General features: G+C 40.4%; 1 protein-coding gene across 9 annotated transcripts in view; it reads left to right on the top strand.

The window, feature by feature from the left end:
- The window catches only part of UTRN (utrophin), a 457,412-nt gene that overhangs the window by 329,268 nt on the left and 114,093 nt on the right, over positions 1–14,051 (top strand). For all 9 annotated transcript variants that reach the window (XM_072140867.1, XM_072140861.1, XM_072140863.1 and 6 more), the window contains one exon: positions 3,883–4,012. In XM_072140867.1, coding sequence (XP_071996968.1) covers positions 3,883–4,012 — 130 coding nt within the window. The remainder of the gene's footprint in view (positions 1–3,882; positions 4,013–14,051) is intronic.

Here is a 14,051-nt window from a genome sequence, read left to right as displayed (position 1 = left end):
CAGGTAGGGCTATCTGTGGCAGCTCGAACGTCCCCAGAAATTTCGGGAGGTCTCCGAGGGATCTGAAGACAGCCGACTTCCCATTTTTCTTAGCGATCAGTTGAAACGGGTAGCCCCATCTATACGGGATGTCCCTGGATTGCAATTCCGTCAATAGAGGACGCAAGGCCCTCCGCAGTTGAAGGGTTCTCTTCGCTAGGTCTGGGAGAACAATAATTTTGGATCCACGGAACGTGATGTCCTTGAGCTCCCTTGCACGGCGAAGTATCTCCTCTTTTTCCTTGAAAAAATGGACTCGGCATAGGATGTCTCTAGGACGCTCAGAAGCCGCCGGCTTAGGGCCCAGTGTGCGATGGATACGATCCAGCTCAATTGGAGAGGCAGAAGGTTGGTTCAAGATCTCTGCAAAAAACGCTTGGGCCCACTCCTCAAGTTTAGATGGTTCCACGTCTTCATTCACGCCTCTAATCCTTAGATTGTTACGGCGGTGTCTGTTCTTAATATCTTCCAGATGTGTCAAAATACTAGAGATATGGGATGCATGTTCCTGTAGAACTTGTGAGTGAGTGTCCAATTGATCTAGAATTTTCTCCTGGGCAGACTCCGCTTCTGCCACCCTGTGGCCAATGTGATGTATTTCTTTTTGCAAACCAGCAATGTCCCTTTTGTGAGATTCCTCCAGCCTTGAAAAAAGGTTATTAATTTCATGCCTGGTAGGCATGGCACGTATATGAGCCTTCCAGTCCCATTCTTGTTGGGAGGTACTTGCCCCCTGGGATGGGGAAACATTGCCCCCTTGGCTTGCAGTGGGGGTGGGAGGTAGGGCCCTGTGAGGAGTGGAAGGCCATGTTAATGAAGGGGAGGCCTGGGATGGAGGCACTTCTCCTCTGCTCCCCGATAGTGGGGGGTAATCTTCATGATGCCCCTCTGAAGGGGCACTCACCGTGGTGCCCGGGGACTGCGGGGCTGACTCCTCCACTTCACTCAGCTCCTGCTGAGAGGATGGCGCTGCGGTGTGGGGAAGACGGGCGGTCGCGGCCGCCATCTTGGAAGCCTCGTGCGCCGCGTCCTCAGGCAGCTCCGCTGTCCTGAGGAATTTAGTTATGGCTCCCGGGTCAGCTGCTGGGGGTGCCGTGGTCCTCCTCGGTCCCCTCCTGTGGACCATGATGTGATCGGGGCTCTTTGCGCTCTGTGCCACGGGTGTCTGGCGGGAATGGCCGGGAGCTCGCAGTCAGTGCGACTTACTCCGCCATCGCCAAGCCACGCCCCTCATAATTTATTTTAATTGTAGATTTCCTTTAACCCCTTCTTGTCGCAGTTTTTTTTGTTCACGTTTGCTCCCTATGTTCAAAAATAACTTTTTAATTTTTCCATGTACAGAGTTGTATGAGAGCTTATTTTCTGCCTCACAAATTTTGCTTCTCAGTGACATTATTTATTATTCTATGCCGTGTACTGTGAAGCTGGAAAAAAAATCCAAATCTGGTGACGTTGGCGAAAAAATGCATTTGTGTCACTTTCTTGTGGGCTCAGATTTCACTTCACCATTGAGGACTATACAACATTTTTATCACTTTTCAATACATTTTTTATGCGATGTAAGGCTACATTCACACGACCGTATGATTTCTCCAGTCCCGTATTTACGGGCCGTATATACGTGACGTTTTTCATCCGTATGCAGCACGTATGTGACCCGTATTTTATACGTCCCCATACGGAACTGAAATACGGGAGAAAATAGGACATGCTCTATATTTTTATACGGCCAGTATACGGTACGGTACGGTACGGAACGGAGTTAACAGCGGCAATATAAATGGTCAGACGTATTGTCCATTGAAATGAATGTGGCCATATGTAATCCGTAAAAAAACGGTACGGATACGGCCGTTTTCATACGTCCGTGTGAATGTAGCCTAAGATGGTATAAAAGTGGTGTTTCAGACTGTTATGATGGTGCTATTTTCCATTATGGAGTTCACCGCTGGGAATAACCGGTTTCATATTTTGATTTTGGGACGCGATGATACCTAACATGTTTGTGATTTTTACTGTATATTTAGTTTTATATAAGTTCTGGGGAAAGGGGGTCATTTTAATGTTTAGGTTTTTTAATTAACTTTTTAAAAAAATTCTAGGGTACTCTAACCCTAGATCAGTGATGGCTAACCTATGGCACTGGTGCCAGAGGTGGCACTCAGAGCCCTTTCTGTTGGCACTCAGGCCATCACCAGAGATGACTCCAGGTATCTTCATGCAGTCCCAGACAGCCCAGGACTTGCTGTGCACAGAGGTATTTTAAATTGACAGCTCTACCTGGGACTATTTTCTGCTTTATTGGTGTCCTCAGGTGCTGGTATCAATGAAAACTGTGACAGAGAAGGGAGTATAAATCACAAATTACATTTCTGTGTTGGCACTTTGCGATAAATAAGCGGGTCTTTGTTGTAGTTTGGGCACTCGGCCTCTAAAAGGTTTGCCATCACTGCCCTAGATGGTCTAAACGTTCCTACCATGTATTGCAATACTACTGTAGTGCAGTATATGGCATTTTTACACCCCATTCATTACAATGTGCTACTGGCACATTGTAGCGAATATGCATATGCCATACAGCCTCGTTCTTACAATGGATATATGCAGTATGCAATATGCAGCAAACCCCACCTCTGTATGATCAGGCCCTCTTCATACAGTACTTGTAGCTTAAGATATTAAAAGAAAATTTCAACTGCTATGTTTTTGATTATATTGAAAGTAATTCACTTTTGAATTCTTATGTGCTAAACCATTACAGCAGATGTAGCCTTGCATGACTATATTATGGACAGACAAGAGGTTCTGAAGCCTCTTTTCCTATTTATTTCCCCTTTAATATCTGTTAAGTGAAGAATCTTAGGTACTGAATTAGAACAAATAGTAAGACTGGCAGTTGTACTTTCAACTTCTAGCACATGTCCCCATATATTACTATGGGCTCTCGAGATACATAGTCTTGTTTTCCATGGCCTACCATATGAGCCAATTGCTGAGCTGCAGAACATAGCACAGGTTCTACTTATGCCCAGGCAGTGTCTTCTACTGTCACCCCCATGTGAGCAGACATGCACTGATGACACATGGGTTGCAAAACTGACCATTGCTTACAGCCAGTGAAGTGTGTGATGCCTTAAACCCTCATCTGTTTCTTTGATCAGAGGCATAAGTAGTAAACACATTCAGTCCTGGTGTTTTTATGCTCGGAGAGGCTCTCTTTTAGATTTGAAGGCATTTGATGATGGTAAAGAACCCTGTTGCAAATTTTGCATTGGGGTGCAAGAGTTTTCAGTTACATCTGTGTCCCTAGCCGAAGCCATGTGGCCACTAACGTCACATTTTTTCTCTCTGAAAATCCCTTTGTATTAATGGAGACTAATTTATTGCATTGATGTAAGGGATAAAATACTAAACATTTTGAGTATTAAAAATATTTAATATCTACATTACGCAATGTAAGGAATTGTTAATCCTAGAGTAATAAACAATCTTTTCTTTGTGAAGAAATCAGAGAATCTACAGACCCAGGACAAGGTATTCGGCTGCATTATGTGGCTTAGGATGAAAAGTATCAAATCATTTAAAGATGTAAAAGTAAACATGGGATATTTAATTTTAGAGACTAATAAATTGTACACTTTCTTATTTTAGAACAGTTTTTTTCTTTCTTCTCATTATATTGTGTGCTGAGCTTTTGTTTTTTTTAGCTTCCAGGAATACAAAATGCAGCCATTTGCTTTCATTCTGTGTTAGTGTCTTTAAAAGGAAATTGCTTGCATTTGCGTAGTAGCGTTTTTCTTAAATCTCATGGACTCTTATGATATAATATTGCTTTCATTCTAGGTTCTGAAACGTGAATTGAAGGATAAGGAACAGAGTGTGCTGAGTACTATAGAGCAAGCACGAATTTTCATATCTGAGCAGCCTATTGAGGGTCCGGAAGAACCTAGAAGGAACTTACTTCCTAAAACAGGTTAGTCTTTCCCCCCTGTTTGGGTCCAGAAACTGTCAACAGGTATGATGATTCTTAATCGTGCTGTAATAAAATATAAATATAACAGAAACTGATAGAGTTGCAGAGAGTCGTAAATAATAAAGATTCATGGGAAAATCAAATCATATAAAAAAGTTCCTGTGTCACAAATTATTGTACCATACTTATACACTTATGTTCCTTTAATTCTGTGCCATCCAGTTGCTCACACAACCTTAGTGGATTAATTGCTGCTATTGTGCAGCTCAGCTAGTTCTGATGTAACATACATCTTTGACAGCCAAGGGCCCCCCTCTCCCTGCAGGCCCGGCTGCGGTCGGACCATCTACCACTGCGATTGTTACACCCTTGGTAATAAGCATGATCTTAATGGGGTTATCCCACTAATGAATCTGTGAGTCTTGGATAAACATAAAATCATTGAGACACTTGTACATCAACCCCATCACTAACAGGATGAGACCCCACATACTGGTCTTATTGTCTTGAAGGAGTTGTACTTTATTATAAGCTGCACATTGGACTGATAATGCCCCTTCTAGACCAGTTTACCATTCAGTAAACTCATATTGTGTCATAACCTATATTAGGAAGAAGGGTAACATTGAAGGCAGAATCCCACTATATTTGTGCAGTAGCCCTGGTCTTTAGAAGCTAGTGCACAAGTAAATATTCTTTGTACTGTTTAGTAAGGGAAATGATTAGCCTGACAGATACTTTCTGAGAGTTTCCCACTCCTTGCTTTATAGACAGTGACTTGATATATTGCTCATTTCCTAGCATTATCCTTTCACCTCTGCAGCTTGAAGACTCATTATCTAAAGTGATCTTTAAGAAGTTAAAGTGGTTAGGCGTCATTGACATCCACTGCTTGTCATTGTTTGGTGTGATTCTTCCTCATTTTAAGTACATTTACTGCAGAGTGATCCTTTGCGTGTGTCACAGGATTAATATCTATGACTATATATTTTTTATTGTATAACTTTTATCTGTATGAATAGTTCCAAAATCCTATGTATTTCTGCTATGGTACCAGTTACTATTCATATAGTTCAGTCACTGGAGTGAATATTGGTAAACACTTTTAAATCCCTTAACTACTGCAGCATTCTGGTAAGAAAAAGAAGGAAAAAAAGAAGTTTGGATGCCAGCTCACCAACTCTTTGATGGATGGATGAGTTGGCATGCACATACACAATTGCCCATCCCATCTTAGGTGATGAAGGATAAATTAAAGATGGGGTTCTCCAGAAACCAGGAATCTCTTCATAATTAAAAATACAAATAGTTTACTAATTCAAAGATGAAAAGTAAATCTAGTGAGACAGTTAATAGACAACCCTGTGTAACATGTTTTTGACGTATAGGCCTAATGCATAGCTGGTGGATTTGGAAGTCTGTGCTCAATGGACACTAGTAAGCTGATGATAAATAATGTCATAACATTCATTCCTACAAGGTCATTTAATCAATTTAGATCAAATGATGATCACAGGATCTCAAAAGGAACCTGCAATGGTGAGTCATGATACTAGACCACCAACAGATCCTTATGGACTAGTGGTTTAGAGTCCCAAATAAGCCATCAGTTTTTCTCTCAACGCCTGAAAAACAAACTTGAATACTTACCCTGGTCCAAAGCTCCAGTCCACTGCGCTGTCATGCAATGAAGCCACTGTAATACACTGTGGCTTCCCTGCACATATTGCGTAGGTACATTGTATACGCAATGAAGCTGGGGCGTACTGCTTTGGCTTCATTGTGTCATTGTGCTGGTGCGGGAAGCTCATTCACCCAGCTGTGTGCTAGCCTGGACTGGATCCAGGGTGTAGCACACAGTCGGGTAGATAAGGGAGGAGGACTGAGCCCCCCCCCCCCCACCTCTCTCCATTGAAATCCGAGCAGTCGATTGGGTGCCAAAGACCTCTAAAGGGGCTTTGATCTGGCTGCACTTTATGCAGCTGGATCATGGGCCTCCATATGGTCATGTGCCTGGGGCCTTAGTGCCCCAAATCAGCACCAAATCAGTACCTCTTTAAGGTACTTAACTCATGTTAAATGACCTTTTTTGGGTCTTTTTTGTTCAGTATTTTGTAAAATATAGAACTTCTTCATATACCATTCCATTTTTTTAAATTTATTTTTAATTTGTGTTTAATGTTTTAATTGTTATTGGTTACTTAGAGTACAGAAACAAGTGACCAAACACTGGTTCATTTATTTGGAGACTACTACGGTCTGTTTCTCTGGATTTTACCATGGTTGTTCTAACAGTCAAGTGAATGGACCCTTTATTATTATCCTGGATATGATCTATTGTATTTTTTTTTCCGGTTACAGTATTTTATAACTATTTTGCAAGTGTCATTGTACAAAAGTAGAAGTTTTTTTATTTTCGACATTACATAAATAGTATGCAGGAAATAGAATGGAAGTTGTGTAGCTAGGAAACAGGCTAAAACAAAGTTGTCTTCTAATTTCTGGTCCGGTTGGTGTGCTAATGGATTATGGAACTAGGAGAAAAGTAATTCTTTGAAACTTGCAATTCTTTTAACATTCTCTAATACCTATGTGATTTAGGTGTTTGCTGGGAATAATTTATTTTTAGTTCAAGGAGATTGAGATTTTTTTTCTATTGCTTGAGTTCTGCTTCCCTGGGTAAAAATCACAAGGGAAATCTTGCATTGTATGTGTGCAGATCTATACAGGACACTATTTTAATTCCGTTTTCTGGCTGTTGCAGTATACTACAGCTTTATCTGTAGTCCTACAAGAAAACAGGCTCCACAACAAGGTGCATCACTGCCAGATATAGAGGTCATCCATTGTGACCTCTGGATCTGAACCTCTGAGCTGGTATTGCTTTACAGAAAGTGGTTACTTGAGATTGGCTATCAAATCATGTACAGCACGTTGCGGCTGCATTTAGACTTTAAAGCCTATCAATGCTTGAAGCTGGTGCTAAGCTAATGCAAGGTGACTTTTTCGGATTTCCAATTGGAGATGCTTGTAATTTTTTCACAAGTCTGTAAGTCTTGATAATAGGAAATAGGATTAGTTAGTTTAACTATTCTTCTGGCAATATGTCATGCAGTGTTTCTCATTACAGTAGCAGTGCAGTAGTGGAACCTTGTTTTTATAAAATTACATCTCCCAAATCTACCTAGAAGTAAAACTGTAAGATGAAACTTAATACTTAATGTACCGTACAGTACATACTCGAGTATAAGACAAGGCGCCTGATTTTTACCACAAAAGAAAGGAGAAAACGTATTGACTCCAGTATATGCCTAGGGTGGGAAATGCATCCGCTACTCTCTAATAAAATGTCCAGTAGTCTCCCCTCATCATAGTGTCATAGTATCATAGTTTATACGGTTGAAAAAAGACACTTGTCCATCAAGTTCAACCAAGGAAGGGAAGGGATTCGATGAGGAAGGGATTTAGGGGAAATAATTCCATGTAACATAACTATCAATATTATTTAGGCGTAAAAAGGCATCTAGACCCTTCTTGAATCTCTATGCTGTCCCTGCTGTGACCAGCGCCTGAGGCAATCTATTCCACTGATTGACAGTTCTCATAGTAAAAAAGCCCTGTCGCCTCTGGTGATTAAACCTTGTATATATTTTTTTTATTTGATTTAATCTGAAACAACTTACCACCATATTTTTTGTATGGACCATTCATATATTTATATAAATTAATCATGTCCCCTCGTAGTCGTCTATTTTCCAGACTAAATAAATCTAGTTGTTTTAATCTTTCCTTATAACTGAGAATTTCCATACCGCTTATCATTTTTGTGGCTCTACGTTGAATCCTCTCCAGCTCCAGGGCGTCCTTTTTATGGACCGGTGCCCAGAACTGGACAGCATATTTCAGGTGAGGCCAAACCAATGCCTCGTACAGTGGTAATATTACATCCCTATCACGAGAGTCAATACCACTTTTGATGCATGACAAGATCCTACTGGCTTTAGAGGCAGCTGATTGACATTGCATGCTGTTATTCAATTTATGACCTACTAGTACCCCCAGGTCCTTCTCAACAAGGACATATGTTGCCTTTGGATTATTAGCCCCCAGGTGCATAACCTTACATTTATCCACATTAAACCTAATTTGCCATGTAGATGACCAAACATTCAGTTTGTCCAAGTCACTCTGCAGCCTATGAAAATCCTCCTTAGACTGTATTACACTACACAGCTTGGTGTCATCTGCAAAAATAGACACAGTGCTATTAATTCCTACTTCTATATCATTAACAAATATATTAAATAGTATTGGGCCAAGCACAGAACCCTGGGGTACACCACTCATAACTGGTGACCATTCCCAGTAGGAATCATTGACCACAACTCTCTGGATACGATCCTTCAGCCAGTTCTCAATCCAATTGCAAATGATTTCTGCCAAACCCAATAGCCCTAATTTTACCCATCAGGCGTCTATGAGGTACAGTGTCAAATGCCTTTGCAAAGTCGAAGAACACAATATCCACAGCTGCTCCTCCATCCAGGCATCTGCTCACCTCTTCATAGAAGCAGATCAGGTTAGTTTGACAACTTCTATTCTTAGTAAACCCATGCTGGTTGTCACTTATTATACTATTTGATGTCACATACTCCAGTATATTGTCTTTTACTAACCCTTCCAAAATTTTCCCCACAATGGAAGTTAAGCTTACAGGCCTGTAATTGCCTGGCGAAGTTCTAGAGCCCTTTTTATATATTGGCACCACATTTGCCTTGCGCCAGTCACTTGGCACCACACCAGACATTACGGAATCCCTGAATATTTTAGATAGCGGTACAGCAATAACAGAACTGAGTTCTATAAGAACTCTGGGGTGTAACCCATCTGGTCCAGGAGCCTTGTACACATTCTTTTTGAGTTTAGATTGGATCATGTTTACATTTACACAGTCTAGTATATTACAGGGTGCACGACCCGCACTGGCACCACCCACGTCAGAAATTCTTTCTTCTATTGTATAAACGGAGCTAAAACCTATTAAGTATCTCTGCCTTCTCTTGGTCTCCAGTCACCGATGACCATTTTCAGAATAAAGGGGTCCAACTTGTTCTGACCCATTTTTTTTGCATTGATAAAAATTCTTCGGATTTGTTTTGCTATCTTTAGCCATCTGTCTTTTATTTTGTATTTTGACTGATTTGATTTCCTTTTTACAGATTTTGGTAAGTTTTTTGTAAGTATTGAAAGCCTCAGATGACCCGTCAGATTTATATTTTTTGAATGCCCTCTTTTTCTCATTAATTGCCCTTTTAACTGTAGCTGTAAGCCACGCGGGGTGTAATCTAGCCCGTCTATACTTGTTACCTATTGGAATAAATTTAAAAGTATAAAAAGGATAGATTTGAATTTCTCCCATTTAACATTAGTATCATCATGTGACAGTATCTGATCCCAGTCTATATCCTGTATTGCAGCCCTGAATTTCTGGAAATTAGCCCTCTTAAAATTCAAAGTTTTCGATTTTCCCACCTGTTTCTACTTTTTACAGTTTAAGAGGAAAATAATTAAATTATGATCGCTGTTCCCAACGGGTTTCCGGACACTGACATTTTGGAAAATCTCCTCATTGTTAGATATCACAAGGTCCAACAATGCATCACCTCTTGTGGAATCTTCTACAAGCTGCACCATAAAATTATCCTGAAGAATATTCATAAAATGTCTCCCCTTCACAGATAAAGAAGAGCCTTGACCCCAATTTAAATTTGGAAAGTTAGTCTCCCATTATCACTACTGTCCCCTCCTGTGCAGCCCGCTCCATCTGTTTATATAGGTGACCCTCTTTTTCCTCAGAGATGTTAGGGGGGTCTATATATTACACCAAAAATAATTTTCTCAAAGCTCTTTTGGCCTTGAATTTCAACCCACAAAGTTTCAGCCTCCTCACACTCTTCTGAGACCACAGTCTCATTCACATGTCTCATTCACGCTTTTAAGTCTCTTCTGACATACAGACATACACTACCTCCTCTCCTATTTGCCCTATCTTTCCGAAAAAAATGTAAAACCTTGAATATTAACACCCCAATCATGTGATGCCTCGAGCCATTTCTCCGCTACACCAGCAACATCTAACTGTTCCTCTAATACCAGAGCCTCAAGCTCACCCATTTTGCCTGTGATACTTCTGGCATTTGTGAACATACAGTTTAATTTTCCACATTTATTTATCTTATTTAAAGTAATTTTACCGGCACATATATCCTCACTACTGTTTTGCAACTGGTGGATCTCCTTATCCACTGCCTTGGTCCCACATATACCACCCACCTCACCACCCACCAATCAAATGTCCGCAGAAGCCCCTCCAATTATTAAAATGTCCAGCAGATTTCCCCCATTAATGTAATGCTCATCAGAGTGCCCCCGTTAATGTAATGCTCATCAGAGTGCCCCCGATAATGTAATGCTCATCAGAGTGCCCCGGTTAATGTAATGCTCATCAGAATGCCCCGGTTAATGTAATGCTCATCAGAGTGCCCCGGTTAATGTAATGCTCTAGCAGAGTGCCCCGGTTAACGTAATGCTCTAGCAGAGTGCCCCCGTTAACGTAATGCTCTAGCAGAGTGCCCCCGTTAACGTAATGCTCTAGCAGAGTGCCCCCGTTAACGTAATGCTCTAGCAGAGTGCCCCCGTTAACGTAATGCTCTAGCAGAGTGCCCCCGTTAACGTAATGCTCTAGCAGAGTGCCCCCGTTAACGTAATGCTCTAGCAGAGTGCCCCCGTTAACGTAATGTCCAGCAGAGTGCCCCCGTTCTATATTTGTTGTTTCCATTTATAAATCTTTTGTAGGTTTAATATTTTAAGGGTCATTCTAGGCAAATGTAACATTTAGCCATGAATAATAGTGTCAAGGGGTTCGGTGGAACTACGGCAGCCATACACAGTTATCACAAATCTCTCTTAATTACAAGCTAATTAGCAAGCAGAGAATGCACCTGAAGACAGGAAGGGGATGTGACAAGGGACTGATCACTAAACACGCTTATACCGACTTCATCAGAACATAAAAATAAAATGGACTAGGGAAGTATAAGTGCTGTTGAGTGGAGGAGGAGATGTTACACCCTACAGGAATCCACCTATGGACACGTACACTCTCTGATGATTAGCTTCCTGGTTCAGTTGTATGGCGTGCATGTGCTCACACCGTCGGGAGATGCCAAAAACACATGTGGTGCTTCCTATTTACTTTTACCCAAGGATCGTGGCTCCTGAAATCATCAAAGTGTACAGCCTTGCAGGCACAGATCGACCAGTTGGGGTAAGAGTTCTGGTTCAGTACCTGGTCTGCTCATCCCTACTCACAAGCAATCCTTTATATTATAAAGCAGTGAAATTACAGGAAAATAAACACATGATAGCATACAAATGTCTTATTATCCCATGATTATACTAAAAAACATTATAGATAAGGATAGCCAGAAGATGTGTGCCGTTTTGAGATCTGTTTTGGGATACATATCATACTATACCATACCACACAAAAAAAGATCTTAAGCTGACCATCTCATTTAGGCACAATGGAAAAGCTGTATTTAAGAGAATTATCCATCTTATTTCTCTTTGTAAAAAAACTTTCTGTATGTCCCCTTCATGAATACCAAGCCTCACTCTATCAGTCACCATAAATCTAAGACATGCCTTAGAATAGATTTGCATTTACTCACTTATTCTAGGTCCATGACTGCCTTAATATAACATACATGTTCCAGCATTATTACTGGTAGCAGACTAGTTGTCATGCCTACGTAGTGGAGATTACATCGGCAAGATATTGTGTAGACAACTGTTATATTTTACCAATTTAGGCAGCTTACAGGCGACTAGATTCCTGACCTTGGATATCGCAGCCAGTTTCGATTATTAAGAATACAATCTAAATATCATCTGGTTGCAGATATGATGTTTTTTTACTTTAGTGTTCCTTTGGGGTAGCTCAGAGTTCCAAAGGTATTCTCTCCTTGAAGCAGTGCTTTAGTAGAATGCACCTATCCATATGAATACATGTGAATGAAAATATAGATTAGCAATTTCTAGTCATGTGCAAGATTCCTTTTTTCCTATTGTTTGCATTTAGATCACTTTCCGCTGGTCGTAGACCACCTAAATTATTGTTCTCATAAGTAACTTTTTTGCTATGAAAAACATATTTATTCAGTTTAATTCATGCAGGAATTAGAGTTTTATAATATTATAATGGTATCCATACATTTATATCTAGGACTCTGTTAAATGGAATCACTATGTAAACTATGTTTAAAACAATTTCATTTCAGTTCAATCTTGCTCTCTCTGCTGCCTCAGCCGGTTGGATGTGGATTGTTCCATGTGTGGTTTGGGACAGTGAGAAATGACTCTCACAGATAATCAATACAGTAGTATAAATAAGCTTCAATAAGTTAAACCTCAGGAAAACAAATGGACTAGCCGCTGCCCGGTTATGGACAGCAATTCATAGCAGATTTACTTACACGGAGAATGGAAACGGTATGGTGGAAGGAAGATTGCTTTTTCTTAAGCACCATTTCAAGTCGAAAGCAAGTGTTAGTGAGCTCGAAATATCGCTTACAGTGGAGTTATTCATTCCTGTAATCTTTTCAAAAGACGCATGAATATAAATTTCTATGAGAAATAGATTGGAAATGACTTCTACAGGTGTATAACCCTGCGGCAAAATGAAAACTAATAATTCCATTATTTTAGCTTTTTGCAGTTATCAACCCACACAGTTGAAATGTGGTCTTCTCAAAGAAGATGACCACTGTGTGAATAATGCCAAAGAATTGCAAATCTCAGACAGAAGGTTTTAAGTACACGCAAAGTCTTCTCAAAGAGAGGTTATACTGTATTGTATAGTGTTTGTGTATGTATTTATATACAGTGTATGCTTTCCAAAAGTCTATTCCTTTGAGAAGTTCACCCCTTAATTCATATGGTATTTAACAAGTAGTTTTGGTATCACTTTAGTATTTGAGCCACTTTGAGTGGATTAGGAAAATTGCTGTACACAAAGAATTTTGTTGGGAGATTTATCTTGAGCTGGTGCATTGTGCCATTTGCTATATCAGGTACACAAGTGTGCTGCTGGCAGGGGATAGCATTGAGCTATAACATGTCACTTCCCATTCTACACCTCGCACCCTAGACCCAATCAACTGACTGAAGAAATATCAGAACCAAATACTAATTGCAGACTTTTCAATAGTATACATTTACTGTCAGTAGTGGCTCAAAAAACTCTGGCTAGTAAAGTCCACAGGTATTCAGCTTTTAACCCATATACAGAGCTCAGGACATGCTTCATTTCCTACTTTGTGCTTATGGAGTTGCTAACAACTAGTGGAGCAGACAGGCCTGTAGTCAGAGCTTGTTAAGCAATTGATATGGGACAAAGCAGTCGGGTTAAAACATGAGAGGTAATCATAAGGTAAACCAAGAAGACTAGTCAAAGTTGCACATTTTTGGTCAAACATAAAAAGAAACCCAGTGGTAACTCTAGAAAAATCCAAGATTCAGGCAAGGTTTTAAGAGTAACTGTAACGTTTTAGTGTTTTTACCAAAAAATTATATGTGATTTCCCCTTTGAAAACAAAAAGAATGATGCCTACTTTGTGCTGCTCACCCTTTTCTTTCCAAAGTTAAACTGTTTGGCAAAAATCTTTCTATCCAGGGGAGAAGTGGGCAAAGACCAATATCTGTCAGTCTATGCCCTCAGGCTGAGGCCAGTTAGCTTGCCTACAGATCCTATGATGCCTTGTATTCTCTCTCAAAGTAATTTTGCATTAAATCCATTTAGTTTCCCACATGCAAACCCACTGAACACTGCAAAGTGCACATACAGGATGTATATGGTGACAGCCTGGCAGCTTCCATCACATGCAGGAGCAGGGAACATGTACTAAGTGGTAGAAATCATTAGTACGTGAAGTCTGTGCCAGTGCTTGGTGAGCACCGAGGGTTAATAATCTGGACA

Source organism: Engystomops pustulosus, chromosome 3, assembly GCF_040894005.1.
Source record: "Engystomops pustulosus chromosome 3, aEngPut4.maternal, whole genome shotgun sequence".
Classification (NCBI taxonomy): domain Eukaryota; kingdom Metazoa; phylum Chordata; class Amphibia; order Anura; family Leptodactylidae; genus Engystomops; species Engystomops pustulosus.
The sequence above is the reverse complement of the archived record's forward strand: the minus strand, read 5'-3'. Positions and strand labels throughout refer to the sequence as shown.